This window comes from Thamnophis sirtalis, unplaced genomic scaffold (assembly GCF_051295495.1).
Source record: "Thamnophis sirtalis isolate CommonGarterSnake01/CBP01778 unplaced genomic scaffold, rThaSir2_p1.2 scaffold_2, whole genome shotgun sequence".
NCBI classification, from domain to species: Eukaryota; Metazoa; Chordata; class Lepidosauria; order Squamata; family Natricidae; genus Thamnophis; species Thamnophis sirtalis.
Window position 1 is genome coordinate 37,024,177 of NW_028261382.1, and position 20,238 is coordinate 37,044,414.

The window sequence follows — 20,238 nt, forward strand, 5'->3', positions numbered from 1 at the left end:
CATTCAAGGTGGTTCCTACCTGTGGTTTCTACAATGTCAAAACTCAAAACGACACAACTGAATCGATTCTCAGGGCGAATGGGGATTTGGTGGCCCGTTATGATATGCGCACAAATGCTGGCCATGGAAGATGGTTACCGGGGGTGGCGGGGGGGGGGGGAGGAAACCCTTGCTAGGAGAAGAACAAGGATCATGACTAATGCAGGCCAGGAATGATGGGACTTGTAGTCATCCCCTCCAAAGGGGTTTTCAGCAGGCCCTGCTCGGATGTGTCTTCCAGGAACCACACAACAGCCCCTCCTTTCCAAATAAATATTGCGGCCTGCTGCCAAGAATGATGGCTTGTTCCAGAGTAGCAGGGTGCAGAAAGAGAGAGAGAAAGAGAGAGAAAGAGAGAGAGAGAGAGAGAGAGAGAGAGAGAGAGAATGACGAATGCTGCCTGGTCTCGGGCTCCTCCGGAGCTGGCGCAGTCCTGGAACGCGGCAAGACGCTCCCCGGTGGGCACAGGCGGTGCAGCCCCCAACCAGACTAATTGCTTCCTGATTGTCTTCTGGCCACCCACCGGGTAAAATAGAGAGACCAAGTTTGTCTGGCACATAAGTAAGCACTCCACACCAATTTGGGATACGGTAATCATCCACTGCGCCGTCTAATTAAAATCCGATCACTTAGGATAATTATTTCATATCCTAAGTATCGGGTTAGGGGCCAGAACTTGGAAGAACAAGCCGTGGGGAGGAGGGGGTGGGTTGAGAGGGAGAGACGCACCCCAGAAGGGCTCCCATCCCCGATCCAGAGAGAGGAATTCTGTAGCTTTCCACAGCTTGGCCGAACATTCATGAGGGCATCTTGGCTGGAAAGCGGGCATCGTCCAGCTCTCCCATTCTACCGTAAGGTAAAAAGGTTCCCCTCGCACATCTGTGCCAGTCGTTCCCAACTCTAGGGGGCGGTGCTCATCTCCCTTTCAAAGCCGAAGAGCCAGCGCTGTCCGAAGACGTCTCCGTGGTCATGTGGCCGGTATGACTCAACGCCGAAGGCTCACGGAACGCAGTTCCCTTCCCACCAAAGGTGGTTCCTGTTTTTCTACTTGCATTTTTCACGTGCTTTCGAACTGCTAGGTGGGCAGAAGCTGGGACGAGTCACGGGAGCTCCCTCCATTATACGGCGCTAGGGATTCGAACCACCGAAATGCAGACCTTTCTGATCAACAAGCTCAGTGTCTTAGCCACTGAGCCACCACAACCGGTAGTCAAAGCAAATTAAAACCCAACTGGAGAAAGAACAGGGGGTGAAAATTAGAACACTCATTAACATAAGTGACAAAATTACAAATTAACACCTTGCAAAAAAAAAGGTGTTGAAACTTTGGGAAAAGTGCAGAGAAGAGTAACTGAGATGATTAAAAACATATGACGAGCAGTCGCAGGATTTGGGTTTGGCCAGTCTAGAGAGAAGAGCAGCATTCCAATATTTGAGAAGTTGCCAAAAAAGAAGAAGGACTCAACTTATTGTCCAAAGCACCTGAAGGCAGGACAAGAAACAAGGGGTGGAAACTCATCAAGGCGAGAAGCCACCTGGGATTAAGGAGAAATTTCCTGATAGTGAAAATGATACACCGGTGGAACAGAAGTTGCCATCAGAAGTTGTGGGGAGTCCATCACTGGAGGTTTTTAAGGAGAGACTTTGTCTGAAATGGTATGGGGTCTCCTGCTTGAGCAGGGGGTTGGACTAGAAGACCTCCAAGGCCCCTTCCAGCTCTGTTATTCTGCCTTCCTTCCCTTTCTTCCTTCCTTCTCCAAGGTCCCTTCCAGCTCTGTTATTCTGCTTTCCTTCCTTCCTTCCTTCCTTCCTTCCTTCCTTCCTTCCTTCCTTCCTTCCTTCCTTTCTTCCTTCTCTGGAGGTTTTCAAGAAGAGACTAGAGAGCCATTTGTCTGAAATGGTATGGGGTCTCCTGCTTGAGCAGGGGGTTGGGCTAGAGGACCTCCAAGGTCCCTTCCAGCTCTGTTATTCTGCTTTCCTTCCTTCCTTCCTTCCTTCCCTCCCTCCCTCCCTCCTTCCTTCCTTCCTTCCTTCCTTCCTTCCTTCCTTCCTTCCTTCCTTCCTTCCTTCCTTCCTTCTCTGGAGGTTTTCAAGAAGAGACTAGGCAGCCATTTGTCTGAAATGGTATGGGGTCTCCTGCTTGAGCAGGGGGTTGGACTAGAAGACCTCCAAGACCCCTTCCAGCTCTTGGAACAGTGCTAGGCCAGATGCACAAGCTCGGGGTCACAGACTGCAAGGAACCCTGATGTTTCTCACACTTGCGCTACAACCGGCATAGCTGGAGAAGCTTCAGATGCCGTGTAGGACATCTAGATTTCACCCCTGAAGGATGGGCAGCTGCTCTCTCGCTTCGTTTTAGGATGCGTTCTGGAAGCAGAGATCAATTCTAGAATCCGCCTGAGCTGGGTTCTCTGCAGAAGGGGTGGAATCTGGGCATAAGCTCGGAGATCTTGCCATATGACTCAGGCCAGGGGGAGCCTTTCTCAAATCCACATTCTCTGTGGAAAGATCTGCAACCATTGGTTTCAGAAGTCACCAACCAACTAGGAAGACAAGCTCACAGCATTGGCTTTTATTTATGCATTGTCCAGTTCCCAGAATCCTGATCCAGCTCTCTAGATCTACCCTGTGCTCACAAGGATTCCCCAGTAGATTTTGCCCTGTGTTGGATCAGAATAACACAACATCTGTTTTGCCTTGTGTTGGAATATTGTTATTCCAACTGTGTTGGAAGGAAACTTGGAGGTTTTCCAGTCGGTTCCACCACAAATCCGCGGTAGACTAAAGCGCGCTCGACGAAAGCGCGTACGTGACGTCATCACAGCGCGACGAAAACGGCACGCTGTGAGCGGTAAATTTAAAATTAACGCGAAAACCTTACCCTAACCCCCCCAAACCTAACCCTAAACCTAACCCTAACCCTAACCCTTAACCTAACCCTAAGCCTAATCCTTAACCTAACGCTAAACCTAACGCTAACCCTTAACCTAACCCTAACCCTAACCCTAAACCTAACCCTTACCTTTATGTGAATCGGCTTGCTTTAATTTTAATTTAATTTATTTTTAATTTTATTTGTCGCGCTGCTGATGACGTCACGTACGCGCTTTGATCGGGCGCGCTTTAGTGGACCGCGGTTTTGACGGGTCACGTTTCCAGTCAATCTAATACCCTGCTCAAGGAGACCCAAACTTTTCTTGATAGGGCACCCATAACCTCTGGAGGCAAGTCCTTCCATTGATTAATTGTTCTAACTGTCACGAAATTTATCCTCAGTTCTGGGCTGGTTCTCTCCTTGGCTTGTTTCCATCCGTTGGCTCCCTTTAAAGGGGTCTTCTTCCAATTTTCCTGCACTGCAAAATCCCAGCTGGATGCCCCCCGTTGACCTTTATATATCTCCAAACAACCCACTCCTGCAGTCATCGGTTAGCCAATGAAATGGACCCATGGAGGGATCTCTCCTCAAACGCTTTGGCCAAGGAGAATTTTGTCACCATCGACAATTGTTCCTGGGAAGACTCACCAAAGCTTGCCAAGAAATCCAAAGAGGAGACGGACAACCCAGCTTGCCTCTCGCCCATCCATCACGGCCATTAGACATCCTCTTCGCAACTTTTTTTTTTCCAAGTCCGGATGCTCCAATTCCTGCTGATTACACATCAGAGGACCCAGGAGAGGACTTGGTATCTCCCATTTACAGGAAGGGAGGGGACGGCGAGGAAAAGACACCGATAACCACACACTCCCCCCCTCAAGCCCCCATTCAGCTTGGCTCGCACTCCGGGACCAGCTATTGTTCCTGCTGGAAACGTCCAGCGAGACGGAGAAAGTATTTCCTCAGCTATAAATCTCCAGGCCTCTTTCCCTTTGGCACCCGTCCTCGTTTTTTTTCCTTCCAGAAAGTGTCTTGTGTTAATAGCAGTAATAGCAATAGCAGTAGACTTATATGCCGCTTCATAGGGCTTTCAGCCCTCTCTAAGCGGTTTACAGAGTCAGCATATTGCCCCTAACAATCTGGGTCCTCATTTTACCCACCTCGGAAGGATGGAAGGCTGAGTCAACCCTGAGCCGGTGAGATTTGAACCGCTGAACTGCTGATCTAGCAGTAGCCTGCAGTGCTGCATTTAACCACTGCGCCACCTCGGCTCTTTAAATCGTCGATCGTTAAATCGTCTTTGAAAACACACACACACCCAACCACCCCAAAACCCACCAGCCTTTGCAGACGGGGGCTAAAGCAGCCTCCCATTGTTTTCAGTGGGTACCGTATTTTTCACAGTATAAGCCGCTCCAAAGTATAAGACGCACCTAGCTTTCGGGGAGGAAAAGAAGGGAAAAATATCTGCCTCCCAGCAATTTGCCTCCTTGCAGCAAACAGCAAACAGCAAACAGACAATATACACTGTTTGTAGTGTTACGTTTCAGACTATACTTGTACAGAGGCTGTGAAAATTGATGTGCTTTCTGGAAGTACATGTTATTCTTTGCTATTTAAAAGAAGGTACAACAGCACGGGTCCTCTTCAGATCAAGCCTTTATTTTTAAAAGCTTCTTCATTTTGTTAAGCTGTCTAGAACAATAATAAAACCATCTTTAACAAAAATAAGTCTAATAATTTGAACATTCTATAGGCATTTATAGTTATTGACTGGTTCACCGACAAAAGGGCGAACAACTAAACCGTGTGTTCTAAAGCGCTCCGACGAATGAGCGCTGAATCGTGCCGAACACAGCGCGGTGACAGAAGCGCGCTGTAAAACTAAACCTAACCCTAAACCTAACCCCTAACCCTAAACATAACCCTAAACGTAACGCTAAACCTAACCCTAAACCTAACCCTCAGCCTAACCCTAAACCTAACCCTTACCTTAAGTTATAAGCGCTGTTGTAAAGTGCCCTTCTGTCTCCGCGCTGTTGTCGCCGCGTTGATGACGTCGCGGTTTTAGCAATGCGGTTTAGTCGGGCGCGGTTTTGACGCTCGCCCTTTTGTTGGGTCACGTTATTGACTTACTTCCTTGTAGCAAACAGCCTGATTAGCACAAGAAAAGAAAATCAGCCTCTGCCTCCCAGCAATTTGCCTGGTGGGGCAAACAGCAAGTTTCACTTTCAATTTCAGCAGGAGCCTCCCGATCATCAGCTGTTTCAGGCTGCAGGGATTCCCATAGCCTGTTGCAGCCTCCGCAAAGCCCCATTTTCCCCGTTTGCTGCAAGGAGGTAAATTGCTGGGAGGAAGAAGCCAAAGGGTGGGGGCCAGTCGGTGGGTGTGGCTACATTCAGTGTATAAGACGCACCCAAATTTTCACCCTCTTTTAGGGAGGAAAAAGGTGCGTCTTATACTCCGAAAAATACGGTAGGTTGGTTCTGGATTGGATTGGATTGGATTGATTACATTTATATGCCGCCCTTTTCCCCAAAGGGGACTCAGGGCGGCTCACAATTCAATCAGGGAAGGGGGTACAGACAGGGGAATAAAAAGACGAGACATAACAATACAAAATTTAAAAACACACAACAGTCATACCATTCGAGAAGGGGGCAAAAACTCTTTAGCCCCAGGCCTGTCGGAACAGCCAGGTTTTAAGGGCTATGCGGAAGGCCTGGAGGGTGTTGAGGGTTCGAATCCCTTCCAAAGTTCATTGATGGATGAACTTTATGTAGCCTTGGAGGAATGGGGGCACGGAGGCAGAGCAAAGAGCATCAAAGCCTTTCACTCTACACGAACCTTTTCAATCGTTCAAGCCACGGTTGTGCCAGAGGTGTTTTCCCAAAAGACTTCCTTGAGGGTTTTTTTTTCCCCCTTGAAAACATTTCACTTCTCATTCAAGAAGTGATGAAATCTCTTGGATGAGAAGCGAGACGTTTTCAAGGGGAAAAAAATCAAGAAAGTCCAGTTGCCTTTTGGAAAAGCAGCTGTGGGCCTTTGCTCTCTGGCTCTGATGAGCAGGAGGAGAAAACCAGGGGTGAAATCCAGCAGGTTCTGACAGGTTCTGGAGAACCGGTAGCGGGAATTTTGAGTAGTTCGGAGAACCGGCAAATACCACCTCCGGGTTGGTCCCAGAGTGGGGAGGGAATGGGGATTTTTCAGTATCCTTCCCCTGCCATGCCCACCAAGCCACGCCCACCAAGTTGCGCCCCTTTCTGGATCGGGATGCTCTGTGCACAGTCACTCATGCCCTCGTTCTTTCTCTCCTGGACTACTGTAACGCTCTCTACATGGTGCTGCCCTTGAAGAGCACCCGGAGGCTTCAACTGGTCCAGAATGCGGCTGCGCGGGTTGTCATGGGGGCACCCAGGTACTCCCATTTTACACCCCTTTTAGGCGGCCTGCACTGGTTGCTGGTTGTCTTCCGGGTGCGATTCAAGGTACTAATTATGACCTTTAAAGCGCTCCATGGCTTAGGCCAAGGATACCTGCGAGACCACCTACTGCCACCGGTAGCCTCCCACCGTCCAGTGCGATCCCACAGAGTTGGCCTCCTCAGGGTGCCGTCGGCCAGGCAGTGTCGGCTAGTGACCCCCAGGGGGAGAGCCTTCTCTGTGGGAGCCCCTTCCCTCTGGAATGAGCTGCCCCCGGAGCTTCGCATAATCCCCGTCCTCTGGTCCTTCCGGTGCACCCTAAAAAGTTGGCTTTTCCAGCAAGCCAGCCTGGCCTGAACAAAACAAATCAAAGTATTGATTGCTGTTAATTTTAATTTGAATCCTTTTTTAAAAAATAATGTGTCATTGTCAATTTTAATTGGGTTTGGGATATCCTGTTTGATTTCTTCTTAACTTTTTTATTATATGTTTCTTTTAATGTTGGACGCCGCCTTGAGTCCTTGGGAGAAGGGTGGCATATAAATCTAATAAACCTAGCCTAAACCTAAGCCATACCACGCCCACAGAACCGGTAGTTTAAAAAAATTTGAATTTCACCACTGGAGAAAATACGTGGCACGACAAAACCGTGCTCGACTAAAGCGCGCCCGATTAAACCGCGTCGCTGACGTCATCAACAGGGCGACAACAGCCAGCGCGGAGAAAGAAGGGCGCTTTAAATAGCGCTTTGAAAGCAAGCCGATTCAAGTTAAGGTAAGGGTTAGGTTTAGGGTTAGGTTTAGGGTTAGGTTAAGGGTTAGGTTTAGGGTTAGGTTTAGGATTAGGTTTAGGGGGGTTAGGTTTAGGTTTAGGGGTTAATTTTAGGTTTAGTGTTTACAGCGTGCTTTTTTCTCCGTGCTGTTGTCACGCTGTGATGACGTCAGCTATGCGGTTTCGTCGAGCGCCCTTTAGTCGAACGCGGTTTTGTGGTGGAACCGAGAAAATATGTCGCTTTGGCACTTCGCGGAGAGGGCCAGAAAACCCAGGAAGAAAAGTGAACAAAGAGGTGAAAATCTGCAACCGGGCACCATCCCTTCTCTGGGTCAATCATTCCACAGGCAACAGAGTCCATTAAGGTGAAATATCGCTCCAACTTCCAGGGAGTCTTTGCAAGCCCTCCCTCCGGTTTTCATTGCCCTCATTAGCTCCTCCGTCCTTGTTTAAAAATGACTTTGCTCTCCGTTGCTTTGGAAACCGCCGAGAGGACCCCCCCCCTCCCAAAAAAGGCCCTCACCCACCCACCCACCCGCTCGGCTCTGCGCAGCGTAACCAGCAACAGATGCTGAGCTGACCTCTCCAACTTCCTGGAAACATGCATTTGTCAAAATAAAAATAAAAAAGAGATTAATGTGAGGAAAAGGATTTTCAAACCAGGAGGAAACTATCGCCGCCTTGGGCCCAAACGTGCTCGCTTGCATTCTCAAGGGTGGGCAAAGACCGGGCGGGGAAGGGGACCCCGTCTGTCGGCAGGGGAGGGGAAGGCTGGCACTGCCCCCCCCCCCCGCTTCAGAGTCTGCCTGGCATGAACGTCGGGGCAAATGCAGGAGGCTTCAGCTGGCATTCTCAACCCTTGAAAGAAGGGAAGTGTGTGCAAAGCCTTCTTCAAAATAAAATAAACACACAAGAGAACTTTGCAGGCTGCCTAACAATATTTAGAACAGTGTTTCTCAACCTTGGGCACTTGAAGATGTCTGGACTTCAACTCCCAGGATTCCCCAGCCAGCATTCGCTGGCTGGGGAATCCTGGGAGTTGAAGTCCAGACATCTTCAAGTGGCCAAGGTTGAGAAACACTGATTTAGAAGGTTCTCCTTAACCCCAACCAAGCCAGCCCATTTCAGGAGATGGTCCTACTGGGGAAGTTCTCAACTGTCACCCCCAAGAGATCCAGGTCAAGCTGGACACCCTTCTTCTTGCACTATATCCTCCGAGCCTGCAAACGCACGGCAGGCTCCATGAGAGGTTGTGGGAACGTTCTCCACAGCCATCCGATGGCCAATTCAACGTAGGCCTAGCTCTTGACCTGAGGATCTGCTCCAGGCGTTCTCCTCCAAGGGCTGAGGTGGTGGCAGCCACTGCAAGGTTGCATCCCCTCAGACGTCCCAAGTTCTGGGACAAGATGCGTCCCAAGTGGCCTCCCCCTCTTCTCCTTCCAGAAAATTAAGACCAGCTTGTCAACAGCCCACAGATGGCATTTCCATTTCTCAATTGGCTCCTGCTTTGTTTCCCCACTTTCTCAACTGTTCTCACTCTTGCAACTCTCTCTGCCGGGAGAATCGGTCTCTCCCGGGGAGGGCTCCGCTTATCTTGCTGGAGAGATTAATCCAAAGCCCCTCCTTGATGGGCGAGCTGGCTCACATGGAGGATTCTTGGGGCAGCCGCCAGAGGCTCTTAGTCCGAGCCCCTTTCCCCAAGTTATTGTTCATCTAGATACAGCAGGAGGACCTTTCAACACTTTGGATGGCACTAAGCTCTCCTTTGCAATGGATGGCTGTGAAGGTTGGACCATAAGGAAGGCTGAGGGCCAAAGAATGGAGGCCTTTGAACTCTGGTGCTGGAGAAGAAGACTCCTGCATTGAGTCCCTTGGACTGCAAGGCCATCCAACTGGTCAGTCCTAGAGGAGATCAACCCGACTGCTCTTTAGGCGGCCAGATCCTGAAGAGAGACTTTGGCCACCTAATGAGAAGGAAGAAGGACTCCCTGGAGAAGAGCCTCGTGCTGTGAAAGATGGAGGGCAGAAGAAGAAGAATGGGATGGCAGAGAAGGAGGTGGCTGGATGGAGTCACTGAAGCAGCTGGCCTGAGCTTCAGTCGACTCCAGAGGATGGGAGAGGGCAGAAGGCCTGGAGGAATGTTGTCCATGGGGTCGCGATGGGTTGGACACGACTTTGCAACTAACAACAACAACATAGAAAAGATGAGATAGTTGGATAGATAGATAGATGATAGATAGATAGATAGATAGATAGATAGATAGATAGATAGATAGATAGATAGATAGATAGATAGATAGATAGATAGATAGATAGATAGATAAGATGGACTGCAAGGCCATCCAACCGGTCAGTCTGTGAAAGATGGAGGGCAGAAGAAGAAGAAGGGGACGGCAGAGAAGGAGGTGGCTGGATGGAGTCACCGAAGCAGCCGGCCTGAGCTTCAATGGACTCCAGAGGACGGGAGAGGACAGGAAGGCCTGGAGGAACGTTGTCCGTGGGGTCGCGATGGGTCGGACACAACTTTGCAACTAACGACAAAGCTCTCCTTTGAAATGTTGGCCTTTGGAAATCCTGCCACCTAGTCCTGGCACTGGGCCAACCTGCCTTTGTGGCTTCGGTCAAGCCACAGGCTACCCCAGGCTCCCTCGCTCAGGAGATGCAACGGTATACATGAATTATGCCAAATCTGCACAAGACTCTGAAGCCTCAGCAGGCTGCCAGGCGAGGTGCCCGCACTTCCAAGCTGGGCAACTCCAGTTTATCCCCAGATGTTGTGTCAGCTGAATCTTGCTCCGAGCGTGTCCAGATTGCTAGATTTCCCCCTGTGACTTTCCTGCAGGAGATCCAGGCAGGATCTGCAGGCCACCCCACTTTTGCCCATCATGTCCCTGCGGGGCCGGCCAGCCCAGAGAGAGATCGCCTGGCCCAAAGGCACTTCCAGGACGAGGGTGAACTTGGATCTCCCAGTGCCAGCCTTCAAACTGCTACGCCAGGGTGGATAACCAGCCGAGAAAGTTTTACTGCCGTTTCATTCCCAGCAATTACGCCATGTTTTGGCGACAGAAAATCACCTTCTGGAAAACTGACCATCCCTTCCGTGGGCATAGCTATCTGGGCAAGGAGAACCCAGGGGGGAAAAAATTTGGGGGGGGGGTAGGAAAAGTCTGGGGAGAGGAAACACCCAGCCTCCGATGGCTTCCAAAGAACCACAAAGCCCGAGGGATTGCATCTCCCGGGTTAGTAAACGAAAACAGCAAATTATGTCGGAAGAAACTGGCAGAGAGTTGTCTTGGATGGCCCCGTGATTAAGAGGAAGAATATGTAAATGTACGCGGCCGTTGCCATGGTTACTACATGAATTACCGCCGGCGTTCGGGGGCGGCAGTCCTCCCCCTCCCCTCCTCCTTTAAAAGCCGCTCTCCAAGAAGGGTCAAGGTTTGCATTCCCAATGAGACAGGCTCCCGAGGAGGAGGAGGAGGAGGTAGGAGGAGGGAGGAGGAGGAGGAGGAGGAGGAGGAGGAGGAGGAGGAGGGAGGAGGAGGAGGAGGAGGAGGAGGAGGAGGAGGAGGAGGAGGAGACGACTGCAGGATTCAGAAGCTGGGGCCCAGGTGGCTCTCATCCAGCCTGCAGCGTAGGGAATCGTGGCTTGCTCAAGTAGCCAGGTTTACGCAAGCCACATTAGGGCTTAGCTCAAGGCGTGGGCTTGATTAGCGTACCAGGGATAGGATGTGGTTGGGATGCCCCATTCAGGCGCCTTCTGGTGATAGTTCCAGCACTGGGTGGCCTCTTGGAGGAAGGCCATGTTCTGACCGAGGCTTCCCAAGAGCATGAAGCCAACTCCTGGTCCCGGACAAAAACCCCTTTTATTAATTGACTGTGAATTCTGCTCATTCACCCCCAGGAAAGTCTTTCAAGGGAGGATTGACAGTCACAGACCTTATATGGCTTGGAGAGCTGCCAGGCCCGATATCTGCAAAACTTGGCAAGGAGCTCAGAGAGTCACCAACCAATGAAGCAAACTAATTGTCTCCTGCAAACTCCACTCCCCTTTCGCTCCTCTTTTGTTACCTCTGGGAGGGGCCATTCATCGCCCACCTGTGGCCTTACTCCCAAGTCCACCCCTGTTCTTTAGCTCTTCCCTTCGTCTGGCCACTCTGTGCATGCGCACCCTGGGAAATGCTCCAGCTGTTCCTCTGCCTCACTGATGTCTGACTCCGAAGGCAGCTGATAACTGTCAGACGGCTCTGGCCCCCTCTCTGCTTCCGACACAAGAGACTTCCCCAGACTCAGGAGTGGCCCAGGTTCCTCCCCGTCTGTCCTCACCTCATCCCCACTGTCCAAATCAGCTGCCACAACAGGCCACCGTAAGAAACAAACTGTGCTGTCATCTGAGGTGAAGACAGAGAAGGCCACTTCTCTGCCTTGGTCTCCAGCATAACTGATTATTGCCACTCATTGCTCTGCACTCCAGATAGCAGTAGCAATAGCAGTTAGACTTATATACCGCTTCATGGGGCTTTCAGTCCTCTCTAAGCGGTTTACAGAGTCAGCATATTGCCCCCAACAACAATCCAGGTCCTCATTTTACCCACCTCGGAAGGATGGAAGGCTGAGTCAACCCTGAATATATAAAGATATAAAGATATAAAGTCAACCCAGGGGGACCCAGGCAGGAGGCTTCCAACACACCTGGGAATGCCACCCTGGCACTTACACTCACGGGTGTAAGCACCCGCTGAAGGGCATCTCTTTGTTCTGGCTCTCCAGGAGGAGAACGCTGTTCTTTGGCAAGGGCAGAGGAACCAGGCTGCGGCTTTCCTCGGGGGTCTTCTGTGGGAGACCCTGGGGTCAGCAAGCAGGCCACGGAACTTCCTCTCCGGAGGGGGGGGGGGTTCCTTAGGCAACAAGGTGGGACAAGACCTTAAGTCATACGAGCCGAGCTGCGCGTACCCACCGCTAGAGGACCTGTTGGCCACTCCTGGGCGGGACGGGCGCCCGGCCATCAGGAAGCCATCCTGACCTCCGCCATGTGCCCCTTCCCGAAGGCACCGCGCCCAAGGCGGGGCTGGGTGAGGCTGCGGGAGTTCGTGGCCAGCCCACCCTCTTGGCTAAACACAGGAAGGCGAGGGGTCAGCGGCAGCGTCCACGCAGGCCGTCCTCGGGAAGGAAAGGGGGGGTGGGGGAAGACTACCACCCAGAGAGATGGCAGGAACCCCTGCCTGGCCTCTCCCCACGGAATCTGCAGGGAAGGAGGGTGGGCTGGCTCTTCTGAACAGGGATGATGGACGGAGGGAAAGCGCTCCACCTCCCTCCCCACCAAGGAAGAAGACCCTTTGCTTTGGGGGTTTCAAAGCCCCCCACCCCCAAAAAAGATATACACCATGGATGAAATTCTCCGGAGAGCAAAGGCTGCTTGAATGACTAGGGCAACAGCAGGATGCAAACCTTGTAAATATGTACATAAGTTTGCAGAACACAGAATGAGGGAGTTGGAAGGGACCTCGGAGGTCTTCTAGTCAGTGTTTCTCAACCTTGGCCACTTGAAGACGTCTGGACTTCAACTCCCAGAATTCCCCAGCCAGCGAATGCTGGCTGGGGAATTCTGGGAGTTGAAGTCCAGACGTCTTCAAGTGGCCAAGGTTGAGAAACACTGTTCTAGTCCAACCCTCTGCTCAAACTGGCTTAGCCCATTGCCTCCGATGACGTTTTGGCTACAAGAAATATTACAGACGGACAAAACTCACGTCGATTGACGGAGCCTCCTTGGTTAAAGGAGGTTTAGAGCAGTGGTTCCCAAACTTGGCAACTTTAAGACTTGTGGACTTCAACTCCCAGAATTCTCCAGCTAGCTCTTCTGGCTGGAGAACTCTGGGAGTTGAAGTCCACAAGTCTTAAAGTTGCCAAGTTTGGGAAACACTGGTTTAGAGGGACACAGACGGAGGGAGGGAGGGAGGACATTTTTCAGCCCCAGAAGAGACCCCGTCCCCTCGTGGGTCTGAGCCAGCATTCTGAACCAAGATGAGGGCAGTTGAAAGCGTTAATGCCAGTTAAAATGGATGAGGAGATTCCCAGAACAGAACCATGAACCTTAGCAGGAGATACAGAACTTCACTGCATGGACCCCAGAAATATTGAAGGAAACTGTAGATTGGTGTCACCGCAGACCGTAAGGAACTCCTGAATTTAAGGCTGGGATTAATGGCTGTGTGAAAAGGACTGAGAGCGAGGCTTAAAACCACCGAGGCAATGCTCAGAAAGCCAGAGATCAGCAGGTGAGGAGGAGGAAAAAATGGTCCCCTTCGTTGCCCCAAGAAAAAGGGCATTAAGAATAGCAATAGCAGTTAGACTTATATACCGCTTCATAGGGCTTTCAGCCCTCTCTAAGCAGTTTACAGAGTCAGCACATCGCCCCCACAGTCTGGGTCCTCATTTCAGATAGATAGATAGATAGATAGATAGATAGATAGATAGATAGATAGATAGATAGATAGATAGATAGATAGATAGATAGATAGATAGATAGATGATAGATAGATAGATAGATAGATAGATAGATGATAGATAGATAGATAGCAATAGCAGTTAGACTTATATACCGCTTCATAGGGCTTTCAGCCCTCTCTAAGCGGTTTACAGAGTCAGCATATCGCCCCCAACAACACTCCGGGTCCTCATTTCACCCACCTCGGGAAGGATGGAAGGCTGAGCCAACCCTGAGCCAGTGAGATTTGAGCAGCCGAACTGCAGAACTTCAGCCAGCTGAAGTAGCAATAGCAATAGCAGTTAGACTTATATACCACTTCATAGGGCTTCAGCCCTCTCTAAGCGGTTTACAGGGTCAGCATATCGCCCCCAACAACAATCCGGGTCCTCATTTTACCCACTTCGGAAGGATGGAAGGCCGAGTCAACCCTGAGCCGGTGAGATTTGAACAGCCGAACTGCAGATAGCAGTCAGCTGAAGTGGCCTGCAGTGCTGCACCCTAACCACTGCGCCACCTCGGCTCTTTTAAGAAATCCACAATAATGTCCTTACGCCACGCCAGACGCCTTCCTCGCTGCTCTCCAAGGAGATTTATTCCAGAATGACAGAGAGCATTTCTCTACTTGTACACTTCAAGCAAAACACACGACAGGAGGCGCGAGGAGTCAGACCTCTCAAAGAATATGCATTTAATGACCGCTGAGTACAGATAAGAACCATCCAACGAAGAGCAATCGATGATCCATCCCCAAAAAAACCCCAAACCCTCGCGGTTTTCCTCTGAGTCTGGCGTACGTGCAGAGCCGCCATTTCTTTCCTCCCACTACCAACTCCAGAAATAACCTCGGTTGCCGTATCTCGCAGGCTTGTATTCGCCTTCGGTTGGCGGGTTGGTTGATGGTCTCGTCCGGGAATGGCAGGGGTTCTCGGGGAGGGGACGGTCGGTCTTCACTTTAGTCACCTGGAAAGGGAAAGAAGATTCAGATTCAGATTCAGATTCAGATTTAATTTATTTGTATGCCGCCCTTCTCCGGGAGGGACTCAGGGCGGCGAACAACTCAAAAGGGGAAAAGGGGATACAAACACAATACACGTAATTAAAATACACAAGAGTCATACAGCCATACAAGTCGAGAGGGGAGGGGAACTCATCAACCCCAGGCCTGCCGGCACAGCCAGGTTTTGACGGCTTTCCGGAAGGCCTGGAGAGGGGTGAGGGTCCGAATCTCCGCGGGGAGTTCGTTCCAAAGGGCCGGAGCTGCCACAGAGAAGGCCCTCCCCCGGGTAGTAGCCAGATGGCATTGGCTGGTAGACGGAACCCGGAGGAGGCCGACCCTGTGCGATCTAACGGGTCTGTGGGAGGTAATTGGCAGCAGGCGGTCTCTCAAGTACCCAGGCCCAAGAAGCACAAGGGAAAGTCGTTGAGTGGATGGGATGGAGTTGCTGCAAGGAAGAAGGCATTTCCAAAGAGGAAGCGGAGGGGAAGAGCAGGGAGGGACCCCTGAAGCTGGTTTAGAGGCAGTCAAGACCACGGGACCTCCTGGCCAGGATTTTCTACTTGGGTGATGCTCAACAAGCCTCTGTGAATATTTCCCTCGTTTGGAAAAAAAAAACTGCAGGGGAAGCCATCTGATAAACACGCCAGAAGGCAAGGCTTGTTTGCTGGTGTGTGCCACATAGGTGTGCAACCCTGTGAGCCAGCCCCCAAAACACAGCCACACAATGAGACACGGAAGCAGGAAGGGGGGGTCCCCTTCAGGCATTGAAAACCCTCTGCCCCTCAGACCAGCCTATAAAGTAGCCAGAGTTCGAACTGAGCAGAAGATGGGCCCACCAGGGCAAAAGGAACACAGAAAAGGAGCCCAAACCCACATCAAAAATGTCATCTCCGCTAAACTAGTAGAAAACTGGGGGAGAACGTTAAGCACAACAAAAAATGTTCTTTCTGTGCCAACTCAGGAAGCTGCAACTGTCCAAAGAGCTGCTGATTCAGTTCTACAGAGGAATTATTGAGTTTGTCCTCTGCACCTCCATAACTGTCTGGTTTGGCTCTGCAACCCAACAAGGCAGAGACACGGACTTCAGAGGAGAATCAGAACTGCAGAAGAAACATTGGCTACCAACCTGCCTTCTATTGAGGACCTGTAACACTGCACGAGTCAAAAAGAGGGCTGTGAAAATATCTGCAGACCCCTCGCATCCTGGACATCAATTGTTTCAACTCCTACCCTCAAAACGAGGCTATAGGGCCCTGCACACCATAACAACTAGACACAAGGACAGTTTTTCCCTGAATGCCATCACTCTAGTTAACAACTAATTCGCACAACACTGACAATAATTTACTAAGACGGTATTACTATTATTCTTCTCTTCCTTCCTAGTGCCTATCTCTTCTCACTTGTGACTATAATAACCATGTTGCTTGTATCTTTCAATTCATGTTGTTTTTATTTGTTTCCTAGTACGATTTGATAGCTTATTAGTAACTTTGACTATCCCTGTTTTATTCTTGATGAATGTATTTTATTCTCCTTACGAGAGCATCTGCACCAAAGACAAATTCCTTGTGTGTCCCATCACACTTGGCCGATAAAAGAATTCTATATTCTGTAAAGAATTCTAACTCCTCCCAAGCACTGGCTCTTACGCAGGCAGGAAGTGACGGCTCCTTTCCTAGCAAACTTCTTCCTCCGTCACCGACTCACGTGTAAAACTGCTGGCTCTGTCAGCACAAAAACAGGCCTGGCAGGACCAGAAAGAGGGGAGTTAGACCCCCGGCCTTCACATTCCAGAAACCTGCCATCCTCTTAAAGGGCTGGTTTAATGGGGACACGCTCCACGGCCTCACGCGTCACGATGAAGAGCAACGTCTTGGCACACACTCAGGGTTGCTGTGTAAATGGAGGGCGGAGACCTCCGCATGATTGGAGACGGTGGGAAAGGAGCAACGAGCACTTAGGTCCACTGACCACCAGGACACGCCTGGAGAGAGACACGCAAGGTCTTCGGTTAATGTTGTTGTTGTTTGTTGTTGTTTATTTCATTTGTATGCTGCCCTTTTCCCCCGAAGGGGGACTCAGGGCGGCTCACAACTCAAACCAGGGAAGGGGGATACAGACAATTTAACAACACAAAACAATACATAATTTAAAACACGCAACAATCATACCATTCGAGATAGGGGCAATGGCTCTTTAGCCCCAGGCCTGTCGGAACAGCCAGGTTTTAACGGCTTTGCGGAAGGCCTGGAGGGTGGTGAGGGTGCGAATCTCCACGGGGAGTTCGTTCCAGAGGGTCGGAGCAGCCACAGAGAAGGCCCTTCTCCGGGTAGTCGCCAGTCGACACTGGCCGGCGGATGGAATTCGGAGGAGGCCTAATCTGTGGGATCTGATCGGTCTATTGGAGGTAATTGGCAGCAGGCGGTCTCTCAAGTACCCAGGTCCAATACCATGAAGGGCTTTATAAGTGACAACTAGCGCCTTGAAGCGTATCCGGAGACCAATAGGCAGCCAGTGCAGCTCGCGGAGGATAGGTGTTACGTGGGTGAACCGAGGGTTACCTTTGACAGCTGACCCAGCTCCGGCCTCACCCAGCCCAGCTTGTCCAGCACGCAGTCATCGAAGAGCTGCTGCTGCTTCCGACAATGCCGGAACTTCAACATGTTGGACTCGTCCAGGCAGTTCCAGTATTGGTTGAAGGGCTCGGCGCAATGTAGCTTGATCTGCCTGTGAAAACCCAAAAAGGCTGCGTCTGGTTAACCGAATAAAAGCTTCACCAAGACGACCATTCCGAAAGGTGGTTCCCCAGGGAGAATAAGAAGGGAAGGCGGGTGCATGAAATGACAGCAACAAGGGTGCAACCCCCAAAACACCTGGAGCCCCGCTTGAACTTCCATCGACATTGACAAACTATCCATCGGTCAACTGCGGAAGGAAGATTTGCTTGGAACAGCTGACGTCCATTTAACCCCATTGAACAAAAACATCTGCCTACCATGGGAAGGACTCAACTGGTGGACAAAAATGCCAACTCCAGCCCAAATACCTGCTGAACTGTGCAACGCATTTGAGCACTGTCGGCATTGACCACCTCTCCATCGGTCAATTGCAGAAGGCAGCTTTGCTTGGAACAGCTGACATCCTTAACACCATCAAACCTCCACATCTGCCCATACTAGGACTTTGGGGGGGGGGGGTTTCAATAGATCAGTTAAAATGCCAAATCCAGCCTGAACATCTGGCTGATTGTGTGACAATCCATAATACTTCTTATTTCAACCCTGAGTTACGAACGTTCTCCTTTATTATTAATATTTCCCTTCAAGACCCTCACAGCACATTCCCCCCTCCCACAGTGCCCCCCCCCCCATGTCAGGCTCACTTGAAAAAGTCCACGGCACACTTGCTCACGGCTCGGCCCTCCTTCAAGCACTTCCGTGGGTCCCTCTCCTCCCAACGACAGAGCATGAACTCCTTGTTGATCTGGTCACACTGTGAGCCATAGTGGTGGGCACCCGCCTTCAGGACGGCAGTGCCAACGGGCAGCTGAGGAGCAAGGAAGGAAGCCAATGTTGCCATCTTGCAGGCTCTCAACGTTTCATAACACATATAAACTTTATATCACTTGTCAAATATACCGAAGATGAACATTGTTTTATTTGTTTCAAAATGGGATTAGAAAGGGGACATTTTAAAAATATAACCATGGCATAATTAAAAATTAGAAAGGGGAACAATGGGAGATTATAATTCAATATTCAATTCAATTATTATTAGAATTATATGTTTGTTAAACATAACAAATATGATTATTGGTATTTTATCTGTAGTAACAAGAGTGATATCAAGAATATGGAGATTGGCAAAAAAAATCAATATATTGAAATATTGAATAATTAAGGAAAGATTAAAATTCAACAAAATACGTGCATTATTACTAAAAGTCTGTAAGATAGTTAATTGGTTTGAATATGAAGGGTATTGTTTTATTTGTACTAAAATGTAACTCTTGTTCACAGGATGTGTTTCTAGAATTTTTTTTTTTAATTAAAAAATAAGTACATTTCAGCGCTGTAAGAGTGGTCAAGGAAAAGCCTCTGCTCATCCCCTTTCCCAATAGGGGACTCTCAACAGGATTACAATATTTAGTATATTTATTTATTTGTTTATATTTTAAGAAAATTAATAATTATTGAGTCAAGGACATTAGTATTACTGCGAACTTTTACATTTGCTCCTGCAGTTTTCGTAGGCTGGCTTCTTCTCCCTTCTTCCGCATGCCAAAGTCGCCTTGGGTGAGATGGGCAGTTATGTACATTTGATTAATGAATAAAATTCATCAATATCCAGCCTGGCTCTTCATCGATTCTTACTTTATTCCCCCCACCACCACCCACTTTCAAATATAATCTTCCTGCCGGTTGCCAAATCCATGCTAGGAGAAGGACTAAACTTTTAAGTTCTGAAAGTCCAGGTAACAAATGTTGGGGGGAGGACGAGGGGGGGGATACTGTTTTATTTCTTTATGTCTTCTTTTTGCTTGCAAAATTTACGGGGCTCCCATCTTAAGCCAGTGCAATCTTCCTGCTGGGTGTCAATTGCACGCTGGGAGAAGCTCGGAAACTGCAGGAAATGAATAATTTTTGCAAATATATATATATGCATATATATATGTATGTATACATGCATGCATGTATGTATGTATGCATGTATGTGTATACACATACACACGCACATAGGAAATGAATAATTTTTGCAAAAATATATATGCATATATATGTATGCATGCATGTATGTATGTATGTATGCATGTATGTGTATACACATACACACGCACATAGGAAATGAATATTTTTTGCAAATATATATATATGCATATATATGTATGTATGTATGTATGCATGCATGCATGCATGTATATGTATACACATACACACATATATACATACATACATACATGCATGCATATACATACATATATATTCGGGGGGGGTGGAGGAGGATTCAAGGGAATTGGGGGGGGCTGCAGGTGCAGGCCTGGACTGACCCCTCCCCCTGGGGAGGTCAACCCTGGAGGGGGTCAGAGGTCACGGGAGGTCAGGCGAGTGGGGAAACTGAGGCACCGCTTGGGGCGGGGCAGAAGGCTCCGGAGAGCGGCTCACCTCCGGCACGTCCAGCTCCTCCAGCGAGGGCACCTCCACCAGCCCCGTCATGGCCGGAGAAGCGCCGCACCTTGAACTCCCCTTCGCCGCCGCCGATGCCTCCTCAGGGCCTCACGACGCCACGGCGCATGCTCTCCGGGCCACGCAGGCGCAGAAGCCCCGCTCTGGCCCTCTCCGCCGCAGGGCGGGGCGAACGACACGGCGACGCCTCTCCCAGCCGCGCCCCCCGCGTTGCCTAGGCGACGGAGACGCGCGCGCGAGAGAAGGAGCCCCGCCCCGCCATGCAGTACACGGGTAGCTTCTACCGCGGGCAGCGCGTCAACGGCAGGTGCACGTGGGGACGCGCCCCTCTCTCCTGCAGGCCCCTTTGCAAAGGGGGGGATGGGTGCAAAGGGGGGGGTGCAAAGGAGGGATGGTGGGGTCTCGTGCAAACGTTTTGGGCGTTGCAATGGGGGGCGTCTGTTCAAGGGCAAACGAGGGAA

General features: G+C 50.1%; 1 protein-coding gene across 1 annotated transcript; it reads right to left on the reverse strand.

The window, feature by feature from the left end:
• Positions 1-14,267: 14,267 nt before the first annotated feature.
• Positions 14,268-19,915, reverse strand: NDUFA8 (NADH:ubiquinone oxidoreductase subunit A8). Its single transcript, XM_087704861.1, has 4 exons — positions 19,757-19,915; positions 17,977-18,140; positions 17,156-17,321; positions 14,268-14,554 (listed from the first exon to the last, which is right to left on the reverse strand). Exons 1-4 carry the CDS (start codon positions 19,805-19,807, stop codon positions 14,417-14,419), a joined length of 519 nt encoding a protein of 172 aa, XP_087560987.1. The 5' UTR covers positions 19,808-19,915; the 3' UTR covers positions 14,268-14,416.
• Positions 19,916-20,238: the final 323 nt, after the last annotated feature.